This window comes from Seriola aureovittata, chromosome 1 (assembly GCF_021018895.1).
Source record: "Seriola aureovittata isolate HTS-2021-v1 ecotype China chromosome 1, ASM2101889v1, whole genome shotgun sequence".
NCBI lineage: Eukaryota > Metazoa > Chordata > Actinopteri > Carangiformes > Carangidae > Seriola > Seriola aureovittata.
This window is the reverse complement of record NC_079364.1, coordinates 9,059,047-9,079,383: the sequence shown is the minus strand read 5'-3', so window position 1 is coordinate 9,079,383 and position 20,337 is coordinate 9,059,047. Positions and strand designations below refer to the sequence as shown.

The 20,337-nt window shown below is 38.7% G+C and overlaps 1 protein-coding gene across 1 annotated transcript; it reads right to left on the bottom strand.

The window, feature by feature from the left end:
- Positions 1 to 364: 364 nt before the first annotated feature.
- On the bottom strand, positions 365 to 16,568 carry LOC130167669 (monoacylglycerol lipase ABHD2). The gene is made up of 12 exons (XM_056374080.1): positions 16,329 to 16,568; positions 15,248 to 15,323; positions 14,760 to 14,801; positions 14,288 to 14,503; positions 10,993 to 11,168; positions 10,364 to 10,531; positions 9,603 to 9,786; positions 8,401 to 8,493; positions 7,636 to 7,737; positions 7,355 to 7,424; positions 7,165 to 7,249; positions 365 to 4,403 (listed from the first exon to the last, which is right to left on the bottom strand). Exons 4-12 carry the CDS (start codon positions 14,494 to 14,496, stop codon positions 4,195 to 4,197), a joined length of 1,296 nt encoding a protein of 431 aa, XP_056230055.1. The 5' UTR covers positions 14,497 to 14,503; positions 14,760 to 14,801; positions 15,248 to 15,323; positions 16,329 to 16,568; the 3' UTR covers positions 365 to 4,194.
- Positions 16,569 to 20,337: the final 3,769 nt, after the last annotated feature.

Here is a 20,337-nt window from a genome sequence, read left to right as displayed (position 1 = left end):
GTTCTTTACATCTGCTCCGCGAACATCAGTCAGTTTGCAGTTTATTTTGACATTAGCTGCATGTACTACATACTTTTGTGTATTCCAGTTTTTTTTAAATGTCACTTTCATAAAATTGATTAAACAGTTTATTCAAATTACAAGAAGGAAACAGCTGATCTGAAGGTATTTGAACAGTTTTTGACCATCTGATGGCTCTTATGTCAGAAGTCCAGGTCATGCTAACCCACATCTTTAAATCCTTTAGCCAAGTATTTAGCCATCTTAGCAATAAACCTTGATATCAACCAGATAACAGATTCTATTACGACATTTATGTTAAAGAGATTTTAAAGAAACATCCGACCGTAAAAAGGAAACTGGCTTTCTCTTGAGAAAATAATTTATTTTGGAACACAATAACCATATTTCCTCGCATAATTAGATCACACACACCACTGCTTTTCTCCAACAAAAACACCCAGTGTTTACTATCAGAGTACAATATGTTGTGTGACTATGTGTGCTCCTTCTTGTCACCACATCCCTTAACTGTCTTTCAGCATCAAAATGTCTGTAAACAAAAAATTAAAGCTGAATAATGGTTACTGTAGATTAACATACTGTGGGCTCTCATCTTAACTTGCGTAGGCTTTTAAGATTTCAACTGAAGAATATTTTTAGAAGAACACAACACTCACCCCCAATCCAAGGTGTATTTTTGGATTCACTGACACTTTAAGTCACTTGAGATTTATATTCAACTTCCTCAGTTTACAGCAATTAAACATGAGCCCACAAGCTTGAAAAAAAAGATGCTTGAAGCACTGGGGTTAGGATAAATACAGTGGAGCACATTTTTATATCAGCACAATAAAACACATGTCCGATCCCAAACTCAATGAGAAAATTATCTTAATGTATGTGACATGTTTTGGGCTAATAGACTTTGACACCGTTTCCTGTCACATTAGCATGAGAAGAGAATCCCTCCTGATTGATTATTGCCTTTATTTTTCCTCCCTGGTCCCTCAAATATTTGAATAAACACTATCTTTATATATTTATTTTTGCTTTTTCATTGTTAAAGTGAAGAAGTTTTGGTTTTTAGTCAATCAGAGGTGCTGATATGACACAGTATACACTTACTGCATGTTTACTCAACAGCACTCACGCTCTGATGCATTTGCACAATAACACAAGGTCATAATAACAACAATACAAAATACAAAAAGAACATATCCAAAATAATCAACTAGAAAAAAAAAAAAAAACATACATCCAAATAATACATCTAAACCTGCATTTTTGTGCAAAATCGGGGCGACGCAAAAGTCTTAAAAAGAACACAAATGGCTCTCACTGCAGAAACTGGGTTTGTGCTGGTGTCAGAATAAATCTCAACGTTTTTTTTTTATTGTTGTTGTTGAAATGAGAACTGAGGACAGAGAGATCCATGAACTGTATAATGTCACCGTGGGTGACTGAGAGGATGTTTGCCATCAATGACTGGCAGTTGCAGTTAGTTCTCTCTGACAACAGATGGCAACAGTGATCTGTTGTTTGAACAGTGCAGGATGACAGTCGTTCCAATTCGAGACGCACCAACCAAAACACCAATCGGCCTCGATCTCAATGATCCCTATTAAATACAGTTTCAAAGTCAATCTCTTTATAGATTTCAGTGTGTCCACTTTCAATTTCATTAATTCAGTCATGACAGGCTGCTGACTTTCAACCACAGCGATCTCTGGTCTCATTTTACCTTACAGTGCCACACAGTGTGGTGTACAGATTCCAAGTGTGGGTATCAGATCAGTATTTTGTTTGGACGATACTCTGCCTTGAGAGGGATAAAGTTGGGTTGGTAAATCACTATTCTTAATTTTAGCAAAGTCAGCACTGGTGAGATTAATGCCTGGATTTCATAGTGTTCCCGCAGAATAATCTCCAACAAAGGAGGTTAAGTTTAAACCATCTCAAAAACCAACAGATCTCCTTAAACTGTGTCGTGATGTGATTTCAGTAGTGATCATATTTACTATAATAGTATTATTCTGTTGTTTAAAAAAAAATCTCAACTCAAACTACTATCTCCAAGAATTAATTTATGACTTTATTCCAGTTCCCCATGTTTTGTTCACAGAGTCAGAGTCAACATCTGAATGTAAACAAAAACTGAAAAGCTGTTTAGGAAATAGAGGTTTTTGGTTCTTTCTGATATTCTGCACGTCAATGATTGACAATGTGTGCTATTACACCAACTGCCCTGACATGCAAAACTTCCTGCAACTGGAATAAACGCAACAACTTGCCAGGTCTTATAAACACTAACCTTGGCCTAAATAGCCTTATAAGATGCACTGTTGTGTATCTGTTGGTCATCTCAAACCACCCATCTGTCTCATCACAGTGTTTGTTTGCAGGTTTTAGATAACAGACTTACTTGGCCTTGGAAGCAAATTCCTGGGCCATTATATCAAGGTTTGCAAAAGCTTCTCAGTCAGATTCAGGTTTTGGAAAGTCCACAGGTCCCAGTGCTGCAGTAAGATTTTATCAAACCAGGTTTGTGATAAATTTGAACTATCAGTCTGCGCAGCTACTGCTGCGTTGCAGCAGCTTTAACACTCGGCCCAGTCAAGAAAACAGGAAATGCTTTTCAATGCAGTCTTTGAAACAAAAATATTCCCTTGCATTAAAATCAGTCTCTTCTTTCGCGCATGCAGTGTTCTCCATCTAATTATACAATACAACAATCACCAGTATTTTACAAACAATCCACTAAAATAAACATTTGGTTTAGCCTTGGTATCCTCAGCCCTCCTACTCATCACACCTCCCAGCTCAGATTATAAAAAACAAAAAATCTGACGAATGTTCCCTTTAACAGCACCACTGGCCAATCAGTAGACTGCATTTTCCACATTTCAAAACCACAGGATCATCTGTTGGAAAATGCAAAAGTGTGTTTGCATTAAATGTACAGGGTTGAGTATTAGCCTTTATACAGTGACAGCAATAGGTTTGTGTCCGTGCTGCACCTGCAGCTGATCACAGGCAGACGAAAGAGTAAGAGGGCTCAAAGACACCGACAAGAGACAACACGGGGAACATTTGAGTCATCTAACTTCACGTTATCATCCTCGCTCCCTTCAGTTCTTCCTCTCTGTCACAAGGAGAGTTAAACTAAATAAATAATCTCCATGACTACGCCTCAATTAATGAGTTAGTAAAGGAAAGAATAGATTGTGGCAAACAGGGTTTAAAGTGCATTGAATCAAAGTGATAGAATGCGACCAAGGGAATGTGTGTGAATCCCATCTGGGGTTGATCCCTGGTCATGTCTGGTAAGCACTGAACACTTTCATTTCAAGTGTTAAACATAAGTGCCTGGAGGATGTTATGAGCTGGAAATAATGTGTAAAAATCCCACCATAATCTTTTTTCTACTGAACACTTTCCACAAACAACAGAGCAACGGTTCACCCAAAGGAACAGACATTATAAGGGCCAATGGACCAAGAACAGAGAATTTGGATTACACCAACCAAACACAAAGGTCACATGCTCCGTCACGGGTCTTTAACTCTCAGTCTACACAGGCACACACAGACATACAAACTACATCTGTGAGTTACATACATACATACTACAAAGATGCTGCGTTGGTTAAGACAGCAGACTAGGCTATATGGCCTTGGCGGTGATAAGCAGTGAGCTTCTTACAGGTGCAAGAAATGGGCACCTTCTGCAGCACAGTCCTTGTTTACTGTAATAAGAGGCTTCTTGTGTGCTCTTGTTTTTCACTGGACTACTCTAAAGTGGTGCTCTCACTTTCCTTTCCGTGCCAGCTCAATGTCATCTCTCGTCATATTTGGTCAACGCCTCCATTAGCCAAGGATCATTGTTGTGTACATGTAAAGAAACAAAATGGTCCTGGTCTGAAGTCAAAGTTCTCACAAGGGAAACGAGGACAAAGGCAGTTAGTTGTTTTTGTTCCTTCACATACTGTAAGGTGATGGTGGTTACAAAGGGGGAACTGTGGTGAAGGCGTGGAGGAGTGTGGGTCGGTGGAGGTGAGTAGCACCAGAGGAGAAGGCAGAGGAGAGAGAGCAGTTTAAGGTTTAGTTCAGGTGTCTCCTCAGTGCTGGGACATTGGTGTTGGAGACGGTGAGAGGGAAGAGGACGAGTAAGAGAGGTACAGAAGTCAGAGGTTTAAGCTTTTTCCTCTGCGCAGGAGCTCTCCCTCAGGTGGCCACTTTGGCACGGTGGTTTCTGTTTCTCCCACTGGCACATGGAATTGGCGAATCCCACAATCACTTTGTCCATCCAGGTGAGGGGCTGAGGGAAAAGCACCGCTCCCTCAAAGAAGCCCAGGTGGCCTCCGTGTAGCGTCAGGGCAAAGACCACATTCTGCTTCTTTGCTAAAGAGTGACACATCACACAGTAATTAGGCTTCTGTAAAATGTTTACTCATCAGTATCTGAGAACCAACACTGGACACACGCCCAAATATGGACTTGCCAGGGATTATTATTCTATGACTGATATAGATAGTGCGGGTGGGTTTGCATGGTCGAACAGATAACAGCCGGACTCAACTATGATGACGTGGCAACTATCACTGTTCAACGTTTGAGCCAGTCATTAAGTTCCATTGTAAACCGAGACTCAAGTGAATGAAAGAAATCCACTGCTGCCCTCTTAAATTAAAAATCGGGATCTGAATGGCTAAGTTAAGAAAGGTTAACAGGTTAGTTGTTCCAATGTGTAACTTGGAGGTGATTTTGAATATTATAGGATATAAACACTTGAAACAGTTTTTCCTTGACTGACAGGTTTCTCAGGTTGACCAGAAGTATGTGGAAGTGTCTGCCCATGCCTTTGTGTACAAAAGAGGTCCATAAAGAAATGCTTTTTTCAAGTTTTCTGTGGAAGAACTTTGCCTTACCCTAGGATGAACTTAGATGATGACTTATCAGTATTGAACCTCATTAATGCTCCTGCGGCTGAGTGGGAGCGAACCACTGCAGCCGTATGTTGTGGAAAGCCTTTTAGGAGAGTGGAGGCTATTACAGCAGCCACTTTATAGCTCATCGTTTTGGAATGTAAGATGTTCAATAATCATACATGTGCAATGCTCTGGTGTCCACATATATTTTGACCTTGTAGTGAAATCATTAACGGTGGACGAGAAATGATTCAGTACTACACCATCACACTAAGCTCTCCTTAAGAGACCTATGGGTGATGGCTGACACTGTGTTTCCAAGTGAATTCCTACCGTTTTTATTTCATTCACGAAAAATAAACCCTGAAACTCAAAGTACAGCATTTCTACATTGCAGACAGAGCATTAATCTCTTTCTGATTGCTGTATGAACCTCATGCTGCAGCTGCGGGCAATCCAGGCAGGGTGGTCTCCTGAAAGGGATTGGCCTGGATCTCTTTATTCTCTAGCTCTCATCTGGGTTAGTGGGGGAGCCTGATGCGGTTGACTAGTGATTAAGATCCCACAGGGCTGTCACCACAGTGCACTGTTCATGACAGCTGCTGATCTGCCCTGGGACAAGTGAGTGCTCATCCAGACCCACAGCCACCATCTCACCAGGCATTGAGTGACAGGTGGGAATAGAACACTCTGGAGAACAGCTCGTACTTACAACAGGGCGCAGAAGGTTTGAGGACAAACAAATGGGCATATCACTTACTATCCAACTATGACTAATAAATTATTAGTTCAAGTGTTTACTTTGTTCCACTGTTTAAAACCCGTTATGTCTTCTCCTGGTGCGGCAGTCGTATTCAAACTTTATCCAACATAGTATCACAACAACATTCAGCACATGAACACTATCAGAGCGAGTATACCTTCTTGTACCAAATGTAACTTTTACTTCCGTGTAACTGACTTGATACTAAGCTGTAAACTTCTTATCAAACATTTTTTATCTAAGCTAATTATAGCTCCAACACAGCAAGTTTATTTCTGTTGAGTCCTTTCCCAGTAATCATGTGTCACAGTCACTGTGTCACATTTTAAAGCAAAGGGGCAGCTGATCCTCTTTTCAGTAAGTGTTGCTGTCTCGAGACACATGTAAGGTACAATCACTTGTACTTCCAGTCAGGACTCATCCACCCACACACACACACCCTTTAATGAGGGATTTTCCTTTTCCAAAAATAGTTAACGTGGTCAGTAAGTTTAAATATAGCACAGGCTGGGGAGAAAGACAGCTTGATAGGCACCATGTAATGTGCAGGCAGTCAAACAGCAGACTGCCTCTTTATATTTGTGAAAATGAGGTTTGAACTTTCTGCAGTTTTTCCAGGATAAAATCTTTAACTTTGGGAGCCTGTGAAGGAGTTAAACTCACTTTAAACAGATAGAGGGACCCTCAGCTGTATGTGTGAGTGATTGTTACAGCTGCTATAAAAAAAAGGAAGACATTAATCATAGACTTGACCTCTGTGCCACACCCTGCCCCGCTCAGGGTGCGGAGCCAACACATCAGAAGGCCCTTAGAGACTGCAGACATATTTTTTGAGAACCAAATCTGAGACATCAGCTGCCACCATTAGTCTGACAGGACAAGCCTATTGCGTTTAAAAAAAACATGACTCAACAGAAAATCAACTACAAATGTACCACGATCTGTCTGCAGGTACAGAGTGCACTGTCTGGAATAAAGACATTATTTTTGGTTTATATGGTTTTAGAAATCTGGGAATTAGTCTGCAGTATTAAAAATTTTGTATAATTGAGCATTATTAATTTTTCAGATTGTCAGTGATATTCAAAATCAGATTATAAAAATACTATATTATATAATATATATTTCATATATAATATATTTTTTCTTCACTTTTTTATTAGTGGAACCTCATTCTGAGCTGACATTGCCAAGAGAAGACCCAGTTTACTACATTTCTTTGAAAATGTAGTTAAAACAAACCAATTAATCTGGTAGCTGTTAATTTTAGCTGGTTTTAAACTAAGATGCATACTTGGATCTAGGTGAGTCAGTATCACTGAAATGTGAGCAGAATATGAAATATACAAATGGTCAATAACAGATAATAACTTTGTTTGCTAAGATGAAGATGGTTAAAACAGCTTGTAAGCATTTTTTAACACTAGGGTTTAGTAATGCTGCTGTTGTCATGACACATGCTATTAGTTACCTGCTAGTGTGCGAGGGATAGTGAGCAGTGAGTCGTGAACCAGAGGATCATCTGCAGAGTTCACTAGCAGCAGTGGCACATTTACCTAAAAGAAGAAAATAATAAAAATCCACACATCAAATACACAAACGGATCAAAAAGAGAAACAAAATATGAGATGATGTCAGGTGTATGAAAATGTGGTTCTTACATTGTGAATATAATGAACACAACTCTCCTTCTCATAGTACTCTTTGAGAGAGCTGTGGCCGTGGAATTTTCTGTTGAAACCCAAAGAAAAAGTCGTCATTATTATCTCTAGAAGATAATAGAAACCTGTTTGATATTTCAGATTCTCAACATTGACAAATGGATTAACACTATGTAGATAACAAGTAAAATACAGATAAGGATATCCAAAAACTCAGATCCGTTATCTACTTCATCAAAACAATGAAAGCTATGAAGGCAATCTCAAATTGTTGCACATACCTCATGATGTTGTCATCAATCTGCATTAGGGAAGTCGCTGTGTATAGCCGACTAAGATCTGCATCTATCATTTTAACTGAGCTTCCTCCAAACAGACTGTGCCTGTAACATGTAAAAACACACACACAATTGAAGTAAATTAATTAACCACTAATGCAATGCAGCATTAATATGCAGTAAGGGGCTGTATGCAAATTATTAGGGTGGGGGAGTGGGACTGAACCATATGTTTAACTTTTAAAAACAAAGTGTTGCCATGGTGTTGTCAATATTTTATTTGGACCCTCCCCTTGACTTAGAAAAAAAACTGCAAAAGCTTCCAACCAATATCTCCAAATAATATAACAATACTGCTACAAATCCATTCACCATTAATAACTAAGAGACAAAGTAAAAAGAATTCAAGATGGTGCAACTCGTGTAAACTTATTTTCACCCTTACTTTTGAGTGAAACTCACAGGCACAATAAACCTAAACCATGTTCTCTTTGCAGTCCAATACAATCTCAATCTGTCTGTGATGAAGATGCATTGAAAACCTCTTTGCTGTATCAACAGGAGGGGTCATAGTTTTCATGTGGACGTTTAGGGAACGTTCAGAGAATTGACAAACCATGTTGTCTGTTATATTGTCTGTCACGAAGTTATGAGTACTGTCTTTGGCAAACACCAGAAAACAGCTATGTAAAAATAAGAAACATGTGGATAGAACCTTACAGTAATGAAAGAGTATTTGTGCTTCATATGCAGGACAAACAGTTATACCTGTGTGAGAGGATGATTTTCTTCATGTTGTCAGCCATGAGAAAGTTATAGAAGCGTCTGAACTGATCCCACTGTAGGAATGTTTCCTGAGCCCTGAGAGATGCAGACAAACATACAGGAAGTTAGCTTTGTGCAGCCTGTCTGCATTCCAAACAACACACTCAATGTCCTGTGTAATCCACTGGACAAAGAGTCACGCTGGTGGAGAGCAGCAACGGTGTCGGGCATTAATATGCCACTCACAGACAGACACAGGCTGAAGCAACACAACAGCTAATGATATTCAACAAATAACTGACCATCAGAAAATGTTTTCAATTTTCCTTTTGACATTTCCATTCCATTTGTGTGGTATGACTTATTAGTCTCACACTATTTGTGGAAAAGAGCAATAGCCCCAGTTCTCAAGGAATGCTGACGTAAGGGCCAGCGTAAGTTTGGAGGCTGATTTGAAAGAAGAATTCATTAAGAGGAAAAAAACTGCAAATCCAACATCATAAAAGGCCAGTCTCTTCAACACAACCTTCCCTTACTGCCTACACCCAAACTTCAACAGACCTAACCTGTCATGCCTGCCAAAAGACACTGACATTTAAAACACAGAAGGTGTGGCTCAGTCCAAATCAACACAGCATAGTCCACTCTAAAACACCCACATGGACTAGTGATTTAAATACAACACTGTCAGTCATTGGGTTGTCCTCCACAAAATGTGACTGTGTATGCAAAATTTTTACTGTGAACATTTTTAAACAGCCAGTTCAGTTCATCACATTACGCAGGCCTACTCTTTCTGCATTGTGCCTGTCTAATCAAATAAAAAAGATTTTCATGAAAATACATCAAATAGAAAGCACAGTGGACCGGGTTTAACACAAATGACTAGAACAACCAGTTCAGAGCATTTACCAGCGCTCCAAGGCGGATGGCTTTAGGGAAAGTTTTTACAACCTGTCTGTCTTTTTGCTTGTGTTTGACCGAAGTTCTTTGAAATGACAAAAGACAAGTGCTAAACTATCAATTAAGATAACACTAGAAAAACAGCATAGCAGAATGATTTTACAGCTCTTAAGAGATGTTTGGTAAACCCAGGACTTAACATGTGATTATATTTGTGTGTACATCAAGTGCCAGAGTTATTAATAAAGGGACTTCGATGATACAATGCATTTTAATTAAAAGATGAGAGGACAGCAACCCACCTGAGAGCACTGTACCCCTGACAGACACTGACACAACACAGCACTCGCTCCTGGTTCGTCCTGTTCTCGCCCAGGAACTTGCATACGATGTTTCCACCCAGACTGAAGCCAACTACAATAAGCTGGGTCTGAGGATATGTCCGCTTAATGTAACCAACCATGGCTGCAAACTCCCATGTGCACCCTGTAAGAGAAACAGTGTAGTGTTACCAATCAATACTGGGTAACATCTCTGTTAGACGGAGCATTCTTCTCTGCTAAGCAGTTCCAGCTGAAGGTGCCTTTAGCTCAGAGTATTAAGTGGATGTCTCTATCAGACCCTTTAAAATAAGCTCAAGTCTATTATGTCTAATTCTGGGAGCTTTAGGGTCAAACACAAGCTCATACAGCTTTTTCATTTTTACCTGGAAATAATGCTATACTCTAAATACTCTAAGTCTAAATGAAGGCAAATTAAATTATTAAATCATTAAAACACCTCTGACTAAACCAGATTATGTCAAAATGAAGTTATGGTGCTATCAAAGAATATAATTTTTAAAAAATGCTTTAATTTAACTAATATGAGAGTGGCTTCTGCCCAGTTTCTTAAGCCTCAACCACACTAGACAATTGGATGAGAGCAATAGGCCGAGGCAAAAGTGATGATGGCATTAGTGATCAGTCTAAATCAAGTCCTTTTTTCATTTTAAAAACAGGGTTATCATTCTTAGACACTCCTGCAATTAAAAGAGTGACTGAAGTCAGCTCCTTGGTCTCACCATAAGTGAACATTCGTGGAGAGGTAAGCTCGATGTTGGGAAGAGCTCCAAGATGGTTCAGCACAGCACAGCGGTAACCGTCCTTCTGGGCGTAATCCACAAAGGTTCGGATATAATGCTTCTCACTATGGTTACCAATACCAGGGCATATCACCATGGTGATGTCACCTGGTGAAAGAGGCAGATGGACAGGATAGATATTTTCCAATGAGAAATAAGTAAGCACAGATAAGAAGGAGTGTATGTCACCCTCCTAAATAGCACATCAAAGACAAAGCACTGCAGCTGTAGAATTGGGCTGTGAGTCTGTCAAATATAGCCTCAGCAAAATAGAATGGAAATAGTAAGGTGGTGGGGTCAAGGTTCAGCTGAGACATCCAAGAAAGGAATCCATCTTTAAATCTGTCCACACTCAAATGCATTACGGACATGGTACACCTCATTTAAGATCAATAAGTCTAGAAAGAGAATGAGCAGTCACAGAATTTCAATGTAAAGAAACAGATTTAGAATATACAACTAACAACTACAAAATACTGTATATGAGGTTTCTGTGTTTGGTATTATCCAAATAACAGCAACTAACAGTATAAAAATGTTGGTAAAGAGATCTTGATCAAATGCATTACCTCCTGTTCGATGGTCCCCCAGTGGCTCAAAGAGGTCAAAGGTCGCAGTGGCCCCATCCTGCATGGGTAAATACTTTCTGATTCCACTGGGGTGAGGGGAGCTCACCCGACCAAGTTTACCATACAGTGCCGTTTGGAGGTGACCGCTCTTACCCCACAGTAAGGGAGGAATGTATCTGGAAAACAAAAAATTAGACTTTATTAAATTTGATGTAGAAATATGAGCTCATTCTACTAAGGCATTCAATAAGTTAGTAGGCACAAATGACATCAGCAGAATGTTATCCTGAGAATGTTTTGGACATAGTTTGCATACGAAGGCACACTTCTGTTGCAGCTTTTGAAAGATTGCTCCATGCTCTGAACAGATATCAATGTTTAACGTCGGACTGTTGCTATCTTTTGCTAAGCTATGCTGTGCATGTGTACTTGAATTCCAGTGACACCTCTGTAGGAGTTAGCTGTAGGAGTTAAAGTCTTTGGATTACGTAATATTCCTTTGAAATATTATGCCTTATGTTGTGCATTATCCTGAATCACCATCTTATTTTCACACCAAGACTAAACGCTTGAGAATAACTTGACTGGAAAACCTTTTTTAGATAGTGTCTTTTCAGTTGTCTATCTGATCAAATAAAGGAAAGCCATATCATTGCAATATTATAATAACGGCTGGTAAAAAGAGTTATAGGGACACCAGCCAAAACAACTATTCATTGGCTTTTTATAGTATATTGTAGACATAAAAAGGTGACAAGTCAATGTTCAGTTTATCTGACACTGCCCGTATAGTCAAACTATTCACAGGGGAATTTATTAACATTTTAGTTACAGGTTCAGTTAAAGACAAACCAGACTCCATCTGCAAACACAAGCTCCTACAGGGCAAACCTGACTTGTTCCCAATGTTTGGAAATTATACATTAGCAAACATTTGAGTGTCTCTGTCTCTTTTTCCTTCAGTTACATAACATCCTATCTGGATTTTTTTCTTGTCACACTTGCTACCAATAAAGTGCAATGTGGGCCTTGCTGGGAGATGGGAGATGGGATACACAAGATCAGGATAACTTTAGGCTAACACTGGTTGTGTATACAGTACAGAGACCAAAACACAGAGACAGTAAGTAGCTGCAGAGACCAAAGGCTTAAGTTACATCAACAGTTACACAAGCCCTTCAACAGTGTGTTTCCTCATCTCTTACTGTGGCTCCAACAATTACTGCACCTAGAAAATACAGTCTTACATAAGAGAATTGTCAATCACAAAGCAGACTGCTTCCATTTGGTGATAATGTAATCACTTCCAGCATGCACTGGAAGGGTATCTGAAGCTCAACCACACTTTTCTAGAAGGTACTCTCCAGGCTTATGACTCGATGACTACAGGAAGAGGATGACCTCATTGTTGTAATGTGGATAGGAGGATAAGCACATTGTCAGGTAATCTGAGGTCATCAATGGGAGGCAACAGACAACTTCTCTGTTGGTATTTTTTTCCTCTCATCAAAATCCCTATTAATAGGCTCAGTTTGTATTTTGTAACTGAGGAGTTTTACTTCTTGGTGGAAGATAAGCATTTTGTGTTCCTCAACTGACAATAATTGAAAGCATGTGCCTTTTTATGGCAATTTACAATTATTATTGATGTGAACATAAATTTTTTACGATAACAAATTTAACTTGTTGTTGAGTCTTAGTTTCTATATTAAAAAACCTGGCGAGCAGGTTCTGTTCTCTCTTCTTTCTTTTTTTTAATTTTGGTGATTTTTGGGGCGAACGTTTTGTTTGAATTTGAAACACAGTTTGCCTTTTAGAGAAGTAAATGTCTCCTTCTCATACAGTGTGTGCATGAGTGCTTCAAAGCTATTAGGCAACAGAAACAGGAAACAGATACATTGGTTCGGTTTGATGCAGCTGAGATCTTAAGTCCAGATCAAAGTCCAGAAACGGATACATCAGTTTGGTTTGATGCAGCTAAGATCTAAAGTCCAGATCAAAGTCCGAAGAAGTCAGAGGGTTTTGATACCAACAAGCTGAGAAAACACCAAATACTACAGTTGCTAACAATAAATAAAGACTAAATGGCTTGTCCTGACAATTTGCTAAAAAAGGGAAACTTTACAGTTACTGCATGATGTTTACTCAAATCCACTTAGGGACTTTACTGCTCTCATTTGTCTTTTCTTTCTCTTTTAAATGGTATTTTCTCTTGTTATTGCCCGACTGTATTTAACTATATTTAGTCAGGTATTGGTCTGTTTACTGTTGGCTGCTGCCTTGATACTTGTAACATCACAGATGCTTTAATATCAAAGGCCAAAATTAAAACAAGTTGTCCTCTACATTAGCCAAAACTCCTGCGTGCATGTTCCCAAACAAGAACATTGTTGACTCTGTTAACCTCACAACACCCCTCCTATGCTTTCTGCTGTGTAATTGATCTCTGTTATGCAACACCGCAGGGTGTCGTTATGCGTTACAAATGTGACTTTTCAATAACATAGATGATGCTGACCAGCTCCAGTTATCTCAGTTAAACTTCACACTGACACATGAGTCTATGAGTCAAAATATGGCTATTAAGGAGGGTATGGTAACAAACCAGACACAAATGTAAACATCCATGTGGCCTTATCATTCACTGACACTGCAGCTGAAAGGCAAAGGGCTCAGTAACAATTGGTTACATAAGCAGACACTCGTGATGAAGACTTGAGAGTGTCGCCCCATAGAGCTGAAAGTTCATCTGGACTATTACATCAACAACAGACCACAGGACATGGACAGAGCTGCTCAGTCAGGAAAAACAATTAAGTTTACACTTTTATGAGGGAGGGAGAGGTGTTCCTCTAAATTACAGGAAGTTAGAGCTCTGTTCCTAACCAGGATTATGTTACTGTTCCAAAAACCAATAGTTTCCATCAGTTATTATGAACTCAAATGGAATATTCAAATTATAATAGACATCAGAGTTATCCTGAGGGGAGACTAGCAGCATCATGAATGCAAATCTCCTGGCCCTGTGGTGAATGAGTCTATATTTGTATTGCAAGTGTGACAAACCCAATCTACCTTTGGGATAACCCCAAAAATACAGCCTGTGTTTAATTCATGCTAGAACTGAGGGTAAAGCCAGACATCTCTGGTACAGACATGTAGCACAGTCTGATGACAGACGGGACTACTGCCAGACAAACTGCTACCTTCACTGCAGCCCCAGATGGCTTAGCAGCAGTACCATGTCCATGGCAACGCCTTGAGTGACAGAAACAGAGCTGGGATTGCAACTCACTCTTTGGTCAGCTGAGGACAAGACTTGAGAAGGAAGCGGTTGAGAGGCGTGTCCTGGTAGGTGAGGTCCGGTGGCGCAGTGGGGCTCTTGAGGTTCAAGCAGCGGACAATGATGTAGAGCACTGTGGCCACCGCTGCCAGCTTCATGCCATCGAACATTGCTGGCAGCTCTGGAGAGATGGTGTGCACGTCTGAGTCGTGGGTGTTCATGATTATTCTGAAAAACAAAACAAGGGACAACTCTTCTTTCAGTGTTTTCTTTTGTGACACACAAATTTCAGAAACATAGACTCTATTTTTACTCATTTACACAGCTAATGATTTAAGAACTAAATTGCGCTCCATTTCAGTATTTAAATATGACTGAAATAAATAAAATTATTTTCTTGAGGTCTTGGTTAACTGTGATTAAGTCTGAGATGGGATAAAGCACAAAAATGGAAAAGAGAAATATTCAATGATGTCTGACTGACCTAAATATTCCTCTCTGAACCAAAGGCGTTGCAGCAACAGATCTGTGAGAATAAAGAGTGAGAGCAACAAAGTCAGACAAAGAACAGTCAGTTATTTAATACACTCAACTTAATTGCATTACAGCTTACACAGTATCAATAGGAAGCCTTGCTACATAGAAGACTGAGGTGCTGGCATTACCTCAGCGGGCACACTGAGTTTCAATAGTGAGTTACATGGCTTGTAATACAATTAACCAATACAGTTATACATTAAAGCATTCACTGAAAGGTTTACAGATTTTTTTTTTTAAATGAAACAAAGTCATCTGAGCTGTGAAATTACAGAATTAAAAAACAGGAAGTGTAAAATGTACAGAAAAGCCAAAGTATTTCCTACTAAGACGAAAAAGGGAAGTTGTGGTACAGGATTTCACAAAAATAGAGTGTTTTATATTGTTATGACCAGGTTGCAAAATACCAAGTTAAAAAAAAATAGCTTTACTTACATTTTATGTTCAAATTAAAATCCAATAATATCTTGTTCCAAAAGTCTGACAATACGTCACAGTGATGTGGTCAAACCTGAGGAGCAGAAAAATAAATCACAAACAAATCCACTGAACCCCAATCCAAAACCCAAAGACATTCAGTTTACCGTTATGTCAAGAATGAATTAAACAAAGCCATCCATGTCAGCTGTGAAATTACAGAATAAAAGAACAGAAGTATAAAACTAAAGAAAGAGAAGCCAATTTTGAGAAGCTCGAATCAGCTGGTTTTGTCATTATGATCTTTAAAAATGACCAAAACGATTATTCCATTATGAGAATAGTTATCAACTAATCGTTGCACTTTAGTTGTTATTCCAGTGTCTTGTCACAAACTAACTCTAACTCAGAAATATCCCCCGGCTGCATAAAATTAGCTTAATTGAATAACCCGCCCCATATCCACGTACACAGCTAATACCCGTTTCATCCACTGCAAGCAAATACAGTGAGTATATCAGACAGTCGTATGTAGCTCAGAAAAAGTGTTTATTAAAAGTCACTCTGTGTCATTAAACTGCTAAACGATGCAAATGCGCTGAAAATATTAGCTCTACCTTCTTTGTCACGACTCACAACAAGCGGAGAGGCGTTTACAACCACAAGGGCACATGTTGTTCTTAGGTTAGTTACTGTTATTTAGTCGAGAAAAAGAAAAAGGTTATGAATACGTACATTTAGGGAGGAAGAAAAAAGGCTAAAAGGACGTTAACCTGTGCATCTGTGTTGTGGTTGTCAGAGAAGGCCAGCCGCCCTGCTGGTCCACAAAATGAAAAAACCATGTCGCCTTTTGGACGACTTTGCTGGCCACCCTGATATATTTAGGCAGTATTTTCAGCTTACAGCATCACATATAGGAAAAGCAGCCCCATTATACACGTTTTCTTTTAAACCGTTGTTTTTTTACAGACTATCTTTAGATACAGAACATTTAACGGTTCGACTTCTTCCGTTAATTATCGATGTAACGAGGCAGCATCAACCCGAGCATCGACACCAAACCACACTCAACACACAGCAGCATCTTTAGCTTACTTACCTCAGCCTGGAAGAAAAAAAAGAAACAGCTCCTTGCTGCTTAAAATGTAGTATTTATATTCGTGGCATTTCTTTAGTTTGTTTTTTGTTTGTTTGTTTGCTCTGTGTTGGACGCCCTCTGATTCACAGAGCCGAGGCTAGCAACAGCAGCTCTGACATCTCCGATTCCACTTCCTACGAGAACCTGTCATTTGCATACCGCTTTTTTCATTGGTCAAAACAGCAGATGACGCGGCATTCTTGGCTCTACGTCAGTCAGTTTCCGCGCCCCTAAATTTTAGACCAATTTATGTTTATCTATCTATCTATCTATCTATCTATCTATCTATCTATCTATCTATCTATCTATCTATCTATCTACTTATTCATTCATTCATTCAATCATTCTAGTTTTTATTTTCTATTATTTACACCCTATGCGCATTAATTCATATTATTATTTTTTATAAGTTTATGTTTTTAATTTTTTTTTCTCTTATTACACATACATACGTCCAGGATCTTTAATATCAACGGTTAGCGTGTTTAATTGAGCACAAAAAGTTATGAATTGTTCTTTGCATTAGGCCTAGCCTATATTACCAGCAAGTCGCATAAAAAAAGGTTGCAACCAATATCCAAATCCGTAATTAATATGTTTATTGTATTTTCTCTGTGGATAGATTAGTGTTGGACGAGATCCTTTCTGAACGTGACAAGAACGTGAGCTGAAACCTGTTACATAACCTTTCAGCTTCACTGATCTCCATACAGTACACTGGTATGTAGGTGTGGGTAGCCTAAAGGAGAAGAAACAAGACTATGGGAAACAAGGCAGTTACACTTTGGACAGGAGAAATAGGAGGAAAGGAGAAATAAATTATAGGCCCACCATAAGTATTTTATAAATACATGAGGGCACAGTGCTGAGAAACAAAAGTGAAGTTTAGGAAAAAAATTGTAATTATTGTATTCTTATACTTTGTGATTAAAATAATTCATTGTGGATTCCTCATTAAACATTAAAGATTAGCTATGTTTGATCCACTTTAATCAATGTTATATTATTACATTACTTCATTATAGTTTTTCCTCATTGAATGACAACAGAAACCTTAATAAAGGTGAGTTTGTTTTCCACTCCAGCATACCAATTATGAGCTACTGGACAAGACACGAAACAATTCACCACAAAGAGACGCAAAATAGCCATAAAAGACTCACAATGACCACAAATGTCACAACTGGTCTGTAATCATTTTGTCTCTCTCAGCCTGGGTGTCTTGTTCATGAGGGACCATTTAAATGGCTGTGCCCAGGGACCTGCATCATAATCTGTTCATGCTTACAGGAAGAGTATTTAATTAAGCACAACTACAAAATGATAACCATGGCCAACAGTAGAGTCCAACTGGAGACTGGGTACAGCTCCTGTTGTAGTTACAGTATAAGATCCACCTGATGGCGACAGAGTTTAACTGATTGTGTTAAGAGATTCCTTAGCCTAGTGATGTACAATTCATACAATGGTAAAATAAAGTTTAATTATGGGTTCCCTGTGAAAACAGAATAATTTTACTTAAATTTGAAATTAAACTATTCTTTTGACAATTTAATGGCCACATTTTGGATCATAAAATGGATTTTTAATGCATTTTGAACACTTGTCATATTTTTTCAGAGCCCAAACGCTACTCGCATAATGTAGGTGATACATAAAATATATCTATTTACCCTTCTTCCAAGAAATGTGAGAAGAGAGTCAAATTCCCATTTAGAAACAGGGTAAATAATGCCTCTGTCACTTCTTTAATCTCTGGTGGGAAAGTTATGGTCTTTGAAATTAGATTTTTTGCCAATTATCCAAAGTGAATGAATGGTAACATGATGTTTTTGTATTACTGCCCTTGACCCCATGAAATAGTTGCCCCAGAACTGGATTTGGTTGGGCCCTGCACTATGGCTGCTGTGTTCCTAAATAGTTGGCAAGGGCCAAATACAGAGTTTTCCCACAGGGATTAATTCAAAGCAGCAAATTGTTAAATCACTCCAAGTTTGATGTTGGAAGTGAGACCATCATTCTCTGACTCCAGACCAAAGCTGGATTACCAACCAGGCAACTACCCAGGGGCTCCCCGGATTTACTCCATTTAATCAAATTTCGCAAATTTGTCAGAGATTAGCAACACTTAAGTGCAACATAACCTATGAAGGGTCCTCTTTGTCAAAATCTAGTTTTAAGACCAGAATTAGGCGTTTTTAATTTATATTGAGCTCATTTGTTTTAACATCATGTTTCAAATAATTAACACAGAAAAAAATTGAGTAAGGTGGTATTATTCCATTGCAGAAGAACTGTAATGTATTTTCTTTAAATGTTACTAAAAGCAAGAAGAAGAAAAAAAACAGGAAACACATTCAAATTGCTACTAGTTGCTTGTATTGTCTGATCAAGTCAAAAATCCAAAAATGCCGAATTTAATGTCACAGAAAACCTGCAAATATTCACATTTGAGAAGCTTGCTTGTAAATGATTTAAAGAATACATTTTCAAAGTTGCTGTCAATTTTCAGTCAATCATCTAATTGATTAATTAACTAATAATTTCCAATCCTAGGTACAGTACTGGTTGGTTTCTGTGTGTCTGGGGAAACAATGACACTGTGTCCGGTGGACGAACAACAAATTTTCACCCAAGGGCCTCCTTAACGGCTAATCCAGCCCCGCTCCAGACCCCACCAATGAAGCCTGCAAATGAAAAATGATCATTATTTCCTTGAATGTGCACCTGTGTGTTGTAGGTCATGAGCAACAGGTATTTTCATGTTCACCTGGGTTTGAAGAAAATATTTTATCAATATTCCCTGAGGCTAATTCAATAGTCACACCTTCCTGTCAAATGTTGCCTTCCCTTGCTCATCGTAAAACAAGATATTTAATAACACAAACTTTTAAGATCATGGTGTGAAAATGAATTAAGACTGTCCAATGGATTGCAATAACTTAAGTTAGAATTAAGAGCATAAGGCCTGTGGTGAGATTCATCTGCTAGTGGGCCACAGGATGAAAATTTGTTGTTGGGTACATATTGACCCATGCTATAGGCTACAAAGCAGTTTAATTATGTCACCAAGAAACTGGCCAGAATTTTAGAGCTGAAAGAATAAGTTGATTAAATGTAGTCGATTACAGAAAATTAACCGGCAACAATTTTGAGAACTGATTAATTGTCTAAGTCATTTTTAAGCAAAAATGCTGAAAATTCACTGATACCCACCTCCAAATACTACCTTGCCCGGGGTTTTATGCGTGTTAATCATAGGCAGAGCGAGGGGGCAGCTGATGGGGCTCCAGCCCTGGATGTTTTCCCAAAAGCCCCAAGTCTTATATGAAGTTTATTATAACATTATCTATATTTATAACTTTAACTTGGTGTCATTTCTTCTCAGTCTCTCTGAGTGGACCGGCAAATCAATGGAGCTCTGTTAGTACTGTACTGGGGAATTAGCTATTATTATTTATTTTTGGAGAGCTGGGCGAGCCATGAGGGAAAATGAGTAAGAGAGCGCAGGGACAGGACAGGACAACCTGTGGACCAGGAGAGGAAGCAGGAATAGAAAAGAGTTAAAAGCTGAAGTTAAGAGTAGAAGAGAGGAGAAAAATGTGTGATGAAGAACCAGGAGAGGTGGAGGACAGGTGAGAAGACAGAAGAGGAAGTCTGGATTTGAAGAGTTAAGAAGAGAGTAGAAAGGGAGGAGTGAGAGAGAAAGGGAGGAAAAGAATGAGGGAGAGAAGTGGAAATCGGATGTGTAAACTTGTGCAGGTGAAGAGAAAGAGGGATGATTAGGATAGGATAGATTTTGTCACAATATTATTTATGTGAACTGATTGACAATCAGTGAGTAAAAGTGTACCTGTACATAAAAACACCTTCCACAAATACAAAAAATACATTTGTAAACTCACAAAAATATCTTGCAAATATAAAACGGATCTACAAACAAATTTAACGAATAAAAACATATCTGTGA